Source organism: Lepidochelys kempii, chromosome 11 (assembly GCF_965140265.1).
Source record: "Lepidochelys kempii isolate rLepKem1 chromosome 11, rLepKem1.hap2, whole genome shotgun sequence".
Classification (NCBI taxonomy): Eukaryota; Metazoa; Chordata; order Testudines; family Cheloniidae; genus Lepidochelys; species Lepidochelys kempii.
The window spans coordinates 20,456,132-20,468,377 of record NC_133266.1 but is presented as its reverse complement, the minus strand read 5'-3'; the positions used below and the strand labels follow the sequence as shown (position 1 = coordinate 20,468,377).

At 40.6% G+C, this 12,246-nt stretch overlaps 1 protein-coding gene across 1 annotated transcript in view; it reads left to right on the top strand.

Moving 5' to 3' along the window:
- LOC140895919 (von Willebrand factor D and EGF domain-containing protein-like) overlaps positions 1-11,443 on the top strand; it is a 282,268-nt gene extending 270,825 nt beyond the window's left edge. The window contains 1 exon segment of the mRNA XM_073306827.1: positions 11,378-11,443. Coding sequence (XP_073162928.1) covers positions 11,378-11,443 — 66 coding nt within the window.
- Positions 11,444-12,246: the final 803 nt, after the last annotated feature.

Below are 12,246 nucleotides of genomic sequence, written 5' to 3'. Positions count from 1 at the left end.
AGCACTATAGTAATACAAATAACTAATGATAGCAGCAGCTGAGGATCAGAGCCAGTGGGCCAGATTCTCTTCCAAATTACGCTGATGCAAGTAGGAGAAGAATCAAGCTCAGAGAATATTCATAGTAGAACGGAAAGACAGCTAACAGGGGAAAAAATATGTAAGATTATCTGTCAGATGTGGATTGCCCCATATGCCCCTATTTTAAATCTGTTTCTAGGTCTCCATGATTTTTTTATATTCTGTTTGGAATGAGATATTTTGAGTGTTACATAGTATCAGAACTTCACTTGCAGGTTATTACCGTTCGTTAGATGGTGTTTTACATTTAGAAAATAATAGAGCTCCCAAGAGTGAGAAATCATAGGCTCTTAATACTCAAAAATTGGCCCCAAAATTCCACAAATTATAAGCCACAGTCATGCTTTTCTTCTTTCTATTTCATTTTACCAGGGTCCCATCCTAGCTCTTTCCTCCCTATCCCCCTCAAAAATAATACAAGTGGCTCTGGGGGGAAAAGCACTGCTATTAAAATTTCTTCAGGGTTCCAAATGAACTTAATAAGTTCTCATGATGCTTCTTATAAAACTTTCAAAAATATTAAAGTAATTTTGTTTTCTCCAGTGGTAAAAAGCAATCTAGGTAACTTGTAAGATACATCATAAATACTAAAAGTGTTCTGTTAACAGTGAAAAGGAATTCACAAGAGAAAACAATTTATTCACTTTGATGCTTTTGAATATTTTCATATGTGACTGAACTTCAAGATTTTTGCCTGTACATTTATATTTTGGTTTCACCTCAAATGCCTCTTGAATTATGTTCAGCCTATATATTCCAACCCACTTTTAATTTCGAATTATACTGCACCTTTCAGTGTTCCTATAATTGAGCATAAATTGCAGTTTTATATTGTTGCCCCGAAACCCAAGCAGACTTCATGCATTAACAGGGTCTCCAATCAAGAGTTTGGGCTGTGAGAGAGACACAGACAGACAGAGAGTGGGTGAGTGTAAAAAGTTTATAAGTGAAGGGTTGTTATTTGACTATATAAATTGAATTTTCATGTCATTCTTGTCATTAACTTAATATCTGAACTGAAAGGTTAGGGAATATTTATGCCAATTCAGTCTATTGTATCCAATGGAAGCAGAATCAATTTCCTATTTCAGCTACACTTTTAAGGAACTTTAAAAGGGTAAAATATTTATGGTTTGAATTTTTAAGATCATATTGCTCTTAGGAATCGCTATAGACTGATCTAAACAAATAAGATAAATAAAAATATTAAAAGAACATAAGTAGTAACAGAAGATTTCAATTTTCACACTAACCGGGACACTAGTCATAGGAAGAATAAAATGAACAATTAGTTTGTCGAGTGATTTTTTATTAACAAAGCAGCTAAAACCGATGATATTCTGTTGAACATCTAAGAAATATTGATCACAATATAGAGACTGATCCTGCAAGTTATTCCATTTGCCTGGATGCACGACAAGTAGATTCTCTTCTGGTTCAACAAGCGGGTGGTAGTGGACATTGTGAATAAGAAGGTGGCTATGACTCAGCTGTCTTGTAGTCATCAGCCAAACTACAGTAGCTCAGCCAGCCCCAGCAAGGGATTTCTTTCTGCATGGAACCAAAGGAACCGACAAACCATCATCTTGAATTTGCCAGGTATACATAGTGTTTTGAAATTGTACACATCTATATGCAAGGACTGAAAAACAAAAAGACCTGAGGCAGCCAAATGCTTATTCACAATGTGCACTGCTCAGGGCTGGCCCGAGAACAAATAGCGCCCCAGTGTTACCCTTAACAGAAAAATGTCGCCAAACCTTCCAACAAGAAGGAGGCTCAAAATGGAGGGCAAACAGCAACTACTGAAAAAAAAAGATGGCTAAGTGAGGGACAACATGGTAAGAACAAAAATTCCCTTACATCAGGAGAAGAGCAGCTTTGGCGCTCTGTTTGTTAAACTTTTGAATAGCTTATTTTTATTGCATTTGTAGCCCATTTCATGACTTTGATGCACGATTTAGCCACAATTACACAATAAAACAAGGTTCACAATATCCCAGCTGGGCTTTCACTTCGTTCTTTATCTCCCTGACTAGCGACTCCCTGCCCTTTATATACCTGCGAGGTCATGGCTGACACCATTCTAAGAGGTTCAAGGAAAATGTAGTTCTCAGAATGTTTCCATGAGATATTACAAAGATCCAGAACATTCTAGGAGGTTAGTGAAAACTGAATCCACATTTGGAATACCTGAAACATTTTACTTCAAGCATTCTATTTTCCCTTTTGTTGCTAACATCAAAAACAGCACCCGAAGCAGCGGTCACCTGGGTCGCCTGCCCCTAAATCTGGCCATGCCACTACTAACTGTGTGTTGGACCAGAAAAGGATCTACTTGTCATGCATCCAGCCACCTCTAAAATACCACAGTGACCACGAAATGAAAAAATTCCAAGGTGAAGTCCTTGCTGGTGCACTTGCATAGAATATACCCTGCCTCCCAACCAGGTATATCAGTATACAGAAGCACTCCTACACCTGGACAACAATACTTTCAGCCCCCTATTATTTGATAAAATATTTGATTCTTCACCTTTTATACTCTCCACCATAAAACTCTAGCACTCTGTATCAAAAGCATATGATTCTAGACTATTATTAAATCTAACCTAAAATCTTATTTTGCTGTGTTTCCACATGTTTATTTTTACTTTTTTGGACTCTTTTCTGTTGATGCTCTCTTAAGCACTTACAATGCATGTACTTACCTAAAACAGTCTTACTGGACAAAACAAGAGATGCACAAAATGTTGAATTAGGAAAATATTTTCAAGTAAAGACAGCTCAAAAGGACAGTGTCAGAGATCCGAGAGGAAGGATGAATTTACAGTTAAGTCACTGTAATTGGATTTCAGGAGATGTGGCTCCAGTTTTTTGACTCTGCCAATGACATCTTATCTAACCTTAGGCAAATCATTTCATTTGTGTGTCCCTAAGTTCCCCCATCTGTAAAATAGAGAGAATATTCTGACCAAATTTCTCTCACCTTTTGTATGCCTTTCCTAGTTAGATTTCAAACTCTTTGGGACAGAGATTGCCTTTTACTATATGCATATAGAGAATTCAGTACAATGGGACCCCAATATCTGTTAGGGCCTTCTAGGCACTAGTATAATGCATTAATAGTTATTATTACTATAGACAATGAAGCCCGAACGAATGGGTTACTAGGCATTTGTATTGTTTTATTTTTGTCATCCTCTATGAAATACAAAGAATACACCATAATAAGACCTACTTTTTAAGTGAGGGGGAAGAAATGCTTAATGAAATAAAGGTTACATTAGAAAAGGTGATTAAAAATAAGGAAATATAAAGGCTGACCAAAAAAACAAAAGAGGTTAACAAGATCTGCCCAGAACTCTAATCAAAATGACAAAAAGAAATAAGGAGCTTTAACATTACATAACTGAGTTGATAAACAAGACAATATCTAATGTTCAACCCAGAAATGGGGAACTAGGGAAAAGTCTAATCTACACTAAAAGCTTCACTTCAGCACTGGTGAATATACCTCAAAAGCATAAATCTGGAGAATAAATTTCATTAAGGATATAGGAAAAGATGTGCAAGAGGACAGTCATTCCCAAGAAACTTTGTACAATTTTCTTTTCCAGGAAATTTTATCAAAGGAAGAATTTCTAGTTTTGCTTACCAACAGTTCCCATTTGTAACACTGTAGAAACTGAACTGCCAAATTATTATACAAAGGATTTATAGAAATGGAGAAAGTGCGGCAGAGGGAAAACAGTGAACTGAGTAGCCTAGTGATTTAGTAGAGAAATAAGGCTGATATTCTTTAAGAAGAAATCAAGTGGCGACCACTTTGAGGCATAACAAAAGTTCTAAAGGGAACACAGAAGAAAAATGCAACAATGGTACATGAGCTGCTAGGATATTCAGTAAAAAAATGAGCAGGCAATTTAGGTTAAGAAAGTCCATGGCAATAAAGGATTTTAGACAGAATATTTTCTCCCCAACAGTATAAAATGTATAGAATAAAATAAAAGAGTATGAACTAGCATTATACAGCATACACATTTTAAGAAGAGCTAGAGAATACTGGGAGAAAATGGAGACAAGAAGAAACAATTTCTAATTAAAATAAAGACAAATATAGCCACTACATGTGGTTTCCTCATTCTAGGTTCATAGTTCCTAAGTTCTTAAATCAGTACAGTGAATGGTTTTCATGGCATCAGCAAGGAGATGGTTCTTTGTAGTGGAAACACAGAATGCATTTATATCAGACATTCACATATACTTATAAGTAAGTGTGCAGGCTTCCACTACAAACCAGCTGAAAACCACCATTCAGTTATGCTAAAGGCATAGCAGTCTTTCCTCTAATCTCTTTAATGTATACAGTAGCTTTCCTTGAATTACAGTACAGCTTGATTTTCAGCACCATGTTAGTCTCTTTTCAGAGCTTTAACACTGCATTTTCAAATAAACCAATTATTCAATACATGGCAAAAATAGCGGGAAATGACCATTATAGTTAATGTTGCAAAATTGTTTCCATTATAATGTGAACTTTCATTCACTCATAACTTTTTGAAAATTCACCCCTGTGGTTGAACTTTTCCATGCTTGGTTTCCACTCATAGAATCATAGAATCATAGAATATCAGGGTTGGAAGGGACCCCAGAAGGTCATCTAGTCCAACCCCCTGCTCAAAGCAGGACCAATTCCCAGTTAAATCATCCCAGCCAGGGCTTTGTCAAGCCTGACCTTAAAAACCTCTAAGGAAGGAGATTCTACCACCTCCCTAGGTAACGCATTCCAGTGTTTCACCACCCTCTTAGTGAAAAAGTTTTTCCTAATATCCAATCTAAACCTCCCCCACTGCAACTTGAGACCATTACTCCTCGTTCTGTCATCTGCTACCATTGAGAACAGTCTAGAGCCATCCTCTTTGGAACCCCCTTTCAGGTAGTTGAAAGCAGCTATCAAATCCCCCCTCATTCTTCTCTTCTGCAGGCTAAACAATCCCAGCTCCCTCAGCCTCTCCTCATAACTCATGTGTTCCAGTCCCCTAATCATTTTTGTTGCCCTTCGCTGGACTCTCTCCAATTTATCCACATCCTTCTTGAAGTGTGGGGCCCAAAACTGGACACAGTACTCCAGATGAGGCCTCACCAATGTCGAATAGAGGGGAACGATCACGTCCCTCGATCTGCTCGCTATGCCCCTACTTATACATCCCAAAATGCCATTGGCCTTCTTGGCAACAAGGGCACACTGCTGACTCATATCCAGCTTCTCGTCCACTGTCACCCCTAGGTCCTTTTCCGCAGAACTGCTGCCTAGCCATTCGGTCCCTAGTCTGTAGCTGTGCATTGGGTTCTTCCGTCCTAAGTGCAGGACCCTGCACTTATCCTTATTGAACCTCATCAGATTTCTTTTGGCCCAATCCTCCAATTTGTCTAGGTCCTTCTGTATCCTATCCCTCCCCTCCAGCGTATCTACCACTCCTCCCAGTTTAGTATCATCCGCAAATTTGCTGAGAGTGCAATCCACACCATCCTCCAGATCATTTATGAAGATATTGAACAAAACCGGCCCCAGGACCGACCCTTGGGGTACTCCACTTGATACCGGCTGCCAACTAGACATGGAGCCATTGATCACTACCCGTTGAGCCCGACAATCTAGCCAGCTTTCTACCCACCTTATAGTGCATTCATCCAGCCCATACTTCCTTAACTTGCTGACAAGAATACTGTGGGAGACCGTGTCAAAAGCTTTGCTAAAGTCAAGAAACAATACATCCACTGCTTTCCCTTCATCCACAGAACCAGTAATCTCATCATAAAAGGCGATTAGATTAGTCAGGCATGACCTTCCCTTGGTGAATCCATGCTGGCTGTTCCTGATCACTTTCCTCTCATGCAAGTGCTTCAGGATGGATTCTTTGAGGACCTGCTCCATGATTTTTCCAGGGACTGAGGTGAGGCTGACTGGCCTGTAGTTCCCAGGATCCTCCTTCTTCCCTTTTTTAAAGATTGGCACTACATTAGCCTTTTTCCAGTCATCCGGGACTTCCCCGGTTCGCCACGAGTTTTCAAAGATAATGGCCAATGGCTCTGCAATCACAGCCGCCAATTCCTTCAGCACTCTCGGATGCAACTCGTCCGGCCCCATGGACTTGTGCACGTCCAGCTTTTCTAAATAGTCCCTAACCACCTCTATCTCCACAGAGGGCTGGCCATCTCTTCCCCATTTTGTGATGCCCAGCGCAGCAGTCTGGGAGCTGACCTTGTTAGTGAAAACTGAGGCAAAAAAAGCATTGAGTACATTAGCTTTTTCCACATCCTCTGTCACTAGGTTGCCTCCCTCATTCAGTAAGGGGCCCACACATTCCTTGGCTTTCTTCTTGTTGCCAACATACCTGAAGAAACCCTTCTTGTTACTCTTGACATCTCTGGCTAGCTGCAGCTCCAGGTGCGATTTGGCCCTCCTGATAACATTCCTACATGCCCGAGCAATATTTTTATACTCTTCCCTGGTCATATGTCCAACCTTCCACTTCTTGTAAGCTTCTTTTTTATGTTTAAGATCCGCTAGGATTTCACCATTAAGCCAAGCTGGTCGCCTGCCATATTTACTATTCTTTCGACTCATTGGGATGGTTTGTCCCTGTAACCTCAACAGGGATTCCTTGAAATACAGCCAGCTCTCCTGGACTCCTTTCCCCTTCAAGTTAGTCCCCCAGGGGATCCTGGCCGTCCGTTCCCTGAGGGAGTCGAAGTCTGCTTTCCTGAAGTCCAGGGTCCGTATCCTGCTGCTTACCTTTCTTCCCTGCGTCAGGATCCTGAACTCAACCAACTCATGGTCACTGCCTCCCAGATTCCCATCCACTTTTGCTTCCCCCACTAATTCTACCCGGTTTGTGAGCAGCAGGTCAAGAAAAGCGCCCCCCCTAGTTGGCTCCTCTAGCACTTGCGCCAGGAAATTGTCCCCTACGCTTTCCAAAAACTTCCTGGATTGTCTATGCACCGCTGTATTGCTCTCCCAGCGGATATCAGGAAAATTAAAGTCACCCATGAGAATCAGGGCATGCGATCTAGTAGCTTCCGTGAGCTGCCGGAAGAAAGCCTCATCTACCTCATCCCCCTGGTCCGGTGGTCTATAGCAGACTCCCACCACTACATCACTCTTGTTGCACACACTTCTAAACTTAATCCAGAGACACTCAGGTTTTTCTGCAGTTTCGTACTGGAGCTCTGAACAGTCATACTGCTCCCTTACATACAGTGCTACTCCCCCACCTTTTCTGCCCTGCCTGTCCTTCCTGAACAGCTTATATCCATCCATGACAGTACTCCAGTCATGTGAATTATCCCAACAAGTCTCTGTTATTCCAATCACATCATAATTCTTTGACTGTGCCAGGACTTCCAGTTCTCCCTGCTTCTTTCCCAGGCTTCGTGGCATTTTGAGGAAAAGTTTTAAGAAAATCCATTTACCAATCTTTGGGTAATAAAAAGGTGAACTAAAGAATCACTATCCTGCTTTAAAAAAATATTCTGACCACTTTTATTTACCAAAGGAAAGAATTCAAAATGTATAATAAATCACAATCCAGTTAACCTACAGTAGCCTAAATATCCACATCATATTTACTTATATATGTTGATTATTTCAAAGTTTCACATATCAAAATTTGAGGCTGAAGCACTGGCGGTAACTGCTTTTGAATTTGAAAAAGATCCATGATCAGTGGAGATATAGATATAGATATAGATATAGATTTGTAACTAGTGCTTCTGGCAGCCATTGTGGATTGAATTCCTTGTGTTCCTCAGATGCTAAATGAGTCTAAAATTGCTTTAGTTTGATCAGTGTCAAAAAATACATCTTTATCTTTCAGTTCCATTCAGCATATTCAATTTTGCAGGATATAAAAATGAAGTTTGCACATCAAGTTCTTGGAAGCTCAATTTTCTTAACGGAAAAAGAAGAAAGTGCTTTTCAGTTGAAAAAATAAACGAAATTACAGTATTGTATACAAATTTATGTCTCACTCTTTCAAATTTCAGTTTTGTATGGTTTTAACCAGTTACTGATCCATGAGAGGACGTTCCCTTGTATCCTATGACAGCTTACTTTGCTTAAGATCCTGTGGTTAGGGACCTTGTCAAAGGCTTTCTGAAAATCTAATTACACTAAATCCACTGGGTCCCCCTTGTCCACATTGTTGACCCTCCCCCACAAAGAATTCTAGTAGATTGGTGAGGCATGATTTCCCTTTACAAAAACCATATAGACTGTTCCCCAACAAATCATGTTAATCTATGTGTCTGATAATTCTGTTCTTTACTATAATTTCAACCAGTTTGCCCGGTACTGAAGTCAGGATTACCTGCCTATAATTGCCAGGATTGCCTCTGGAGCATTTTTTAACAATTTGTGTCACATTAGCTATCCTCCAGTCATTTGGTACAGAAACTGATTTAAATAATAGGTTACAAACTACAGTTAGTAGTTCTGAAATTTCACATCTGAGTTCCTTCAGAACTCTTGGGTGAATACCCTCTGGTCCTGCTGACTTATTACTATTTAGTTTATCAATTTGTTTCAGAACCTCCTCTAATGACACTTCAATCAGAGACAGTTCCTCAGATTTGTCACCTAAAAAGAATGGCTCAGGTTTGGGAATCTCCCTCACATCCTCAGCCGTGAAAACCGATGCAAAGAATTCATTTAGTTTCTCCTCAGTGGCCTTATCTTCCTTGACTGATCCTTTAGCATCTCAATTGTCCAGTGACCCCACTGGTTGTTTAGCAGGCTTCCTAATTCTAAGGTACTTAAAAAAATTGCTGATGCTTTTTGAGTCTTTGGCTAGCTGTTCTTCAAATTCCTTTTTAGCCTTCCTAATTATATTTTTACACTTCATTTGCTCCTTTCTACTTTCCTCAATAGGATTTAACTTTCACTTTTTAAAGGATGCCTTTTTGCCTCTAAATGCTTCTTTTACTTTGTTATTTACTACTTTTTTTGGTATTCTTGCTATGTTTTTTAATTTGGTGTATACATTTAAATTGAATCTCTATTTTTAAAGACACCATAAAAGTTTCAATGCAGCTTACAGGGATTTCACTTTGGACACTGTACCTTTTAATTTCTAATTTAATTTCAAGCACTCAAATGTTTGGCAATGCCAGAATTAAGTTTGCCAATGCAAATGGTTTGGGCATATGCATTATGATTATATTGTCTTTAATTACATGATCACATGCTGTGTTTAACACAGGACCCTGCCTCATTCAGTCCACAGCATGGATGGTACTTTGGGAATGAATTGTGGTTGTATAGTGAACAAAGCTGTTGCCTTCTTACATCCTGCAGCATCTGCAGGTATCTGCTACCTTGCCTGCAGCTGTCTCCCCCTTTATAAGGCACAGGCACCTTGTGTTAAGCCCAGTTGGGCAGCAGCTAATCAGTCCAGGTGCACTGGACCCTCCTCCCTTTCTTGCAGGGCCAGTCATCCTGTGACAACGCCAAATAAAGTTTCATGGGAAATCTTAATTCTGGCATTTCCTAACTTTTGAGCAATTGGCTTGCAACCTTAACAACTTTCTTTCAGAATAGTTTGTTTATATGTAGTTACATGAATTTAACGTGACTCAGTATCAGGGCATCAAGTATTTCCTAATATCCAACCTAGAGGGGCAGAAGGGATTTAAACAGGGATCTACCACCTCTCAGGTGAGTGCCCTAAACATTGAGCACTGGGATACTCTCATGCAGGGCTCTCCCAATCTCTCATGTTGAAGCTGTTACACTGTGGATAAATAGTTTTTAAAAGTCATTGGAGCAGGGAGACAGGATCCTGGGTCTCCCAGATGAGTGCTCCAACCACCAAGCTACAGATAATTCTTACACTCTCTCTCTCTCTCTGACCCAATGATTTTTTCATTATTTATCCAGTGTGGAATAAATTTAACAGGAGAGATTGAGGGAGCCCCACAACAGAATATCTCATAATCCAGTGGCTAGAGCACTCACCTGAGAGGTGGCAAAACTCTGTTCAAATCCCTTCTTCTCATCATACCGAGAGTGCACTTGAACCAGATACTTCCACATCCCAGCTGAGTGCCCTAACCCTGGGGCTAAAAGTCATAAGGAAGAAACAGCCCCCTGGCTGTTTTGTGTAAACCCATCTATAGACGCCAGATCTGGTAGGTGAGGTCTGAGCATGCTTACCATATTGGGCCCCGTAGGTGAGTTAGGTGGAGGAACTCCTATCTTCCCCCAGTTTGTGCATCACCCTGGGGCTTAGGAGTCTGGATTCCTAGAGTGAGCAGCAGTGTGCACGTGCAGAGGCAGAAACAGGTGCCCAGGAAACTTTTAGTGCAAAAATTTGGACACTGAGTGAGTTTCGTCACCTACAGGATTTGGTGGCAGCTGAGCAGAGGCTTTGGGAATCAGAAGCAGGCCCCAGTTCTGGAATTTAGGTGCCCAACTGCCATTTTAGGCACATCCTTTTGTGAATCTAGCTGTAACTTTTTTTTCCCCCCACTCTCATATATCATTTTTGGGAATGTAATTCAGGATTGTTATGGAATATTTTCAAAATATCACCTCCCTGCTAGATTTTGACAACAACATTTACAACGCACGTTTACTGAAGCAAAACAATGACACATTTCTGGAACTTCTTTATGTTCCCATTCAAATCAGTTACATTGCGATCATGCTTCAACAAAACAGAGGGTGAAAAAACTAAACAAGGGGACACTTAGAAATGATCAGCAATATGTAACAGATAGTGTACAGCATAGGTAGTTTTTTAAACTTCAGAATACAATTAGTTCTCTTCTGATATATTCACTTTGGAATGTGTGAAAGCAGGAGTCAAATATAACATTCACTTTCCATTTTCAGGAAATTTTGGATAGTATTTTCTCCTGGACATTAACTACTGTAGCGATGTTATAAAGCACAGTTGATAAGAGATTTACATACAGTAACTCCCCCTCTTGTTGGTCTTTTTGCTGTCAGGTTCCCAGCACCTGCTACCAAATTCCAATCTTACCTCTGTTCTTTCTGTCACTGCTATTCATCTATCTGATGCCACTCTTTATTCACACTACATTTCTACTAAACTGCTGTTCACTCATGGGAAGGCACTTCATGGAGGGCTTGATAAACTACTGTGCTTTCTTGCAGTGGCACAGTTTAAATGTGTCACATGGGACAGATTCTGTTTTCATAAGCTTGAAACTTTGCTTGAACTTTGTGGGTGTGATGTTTATTCAAATACATTCTCCTTTTATTGTGTAGAGAGAAGAATTGGCTGCATTTACTGGCGATGGAAAGGAACGGAAAAGGACTGGAAGCCTTGACTAAAGACAGCTGTACTCTGCACAGTTGTGAATTGAATCCCATAGACAGCTCTGGAAAAGCCTGTTAGTCCTGGTGTTCAAGGGTCAGACCCAGATGCACCAATATTTTCCCCCTCCGGCAGACATCCAATCCCATGAGTTCATCTCCAGCCCCAAAAGACAATTCCTCCTTCCTGTGCCTATTACATCACTCCTTCTAGGATTTGACAATATCCACTGAGTGGCCTACAAATATTCTTCCCCTGTTGGTAGTTGAGGTTGGGTCTAGGGTAGGGGTTCTCAACGTTTTTCTTCCTGAGGCCCCCCCTTCCCCCAACATGCTATAAAACCTCCAAGGCCTGCCTGTACCACAACATGCATATCCCGTAGATTAAAAGCCAAAGCTGGCATGAGTGGGTAGCAAGCAGGGCAATTGCCCAGGGCCCCATGAAGCTAAGTTGCCTTGGGTGGCAGGGTTTGAGCTTCAGCTTTCTGCCTTGGGCCCCAGCAAGTCTAATGCTGGCCCTATTGTCTAGTTTATTTTGGCAGATCCCCTGAAACCTGCTCACGGCCCTCCAGGGGGCCCTGGACCCTGGTTGAGAACTGCTGGTCTAGGGGGATACTGCAACTGATGCTTTTGACTATCAGCACAGTTTTGTGTGTATTGGCATATTTATTTTAAGGTAAATTCACATAAAAGCCTTTATTGCTTAATAGGAGCAGGTGATGCTGATGCAGAGTTACTTTAATGGGCTATAGGTTATATGGCTTTATGGGCTATATAGGGCTATATGGGCTTTAAGGCTTTCTCATGCCTTAAACTAGTCA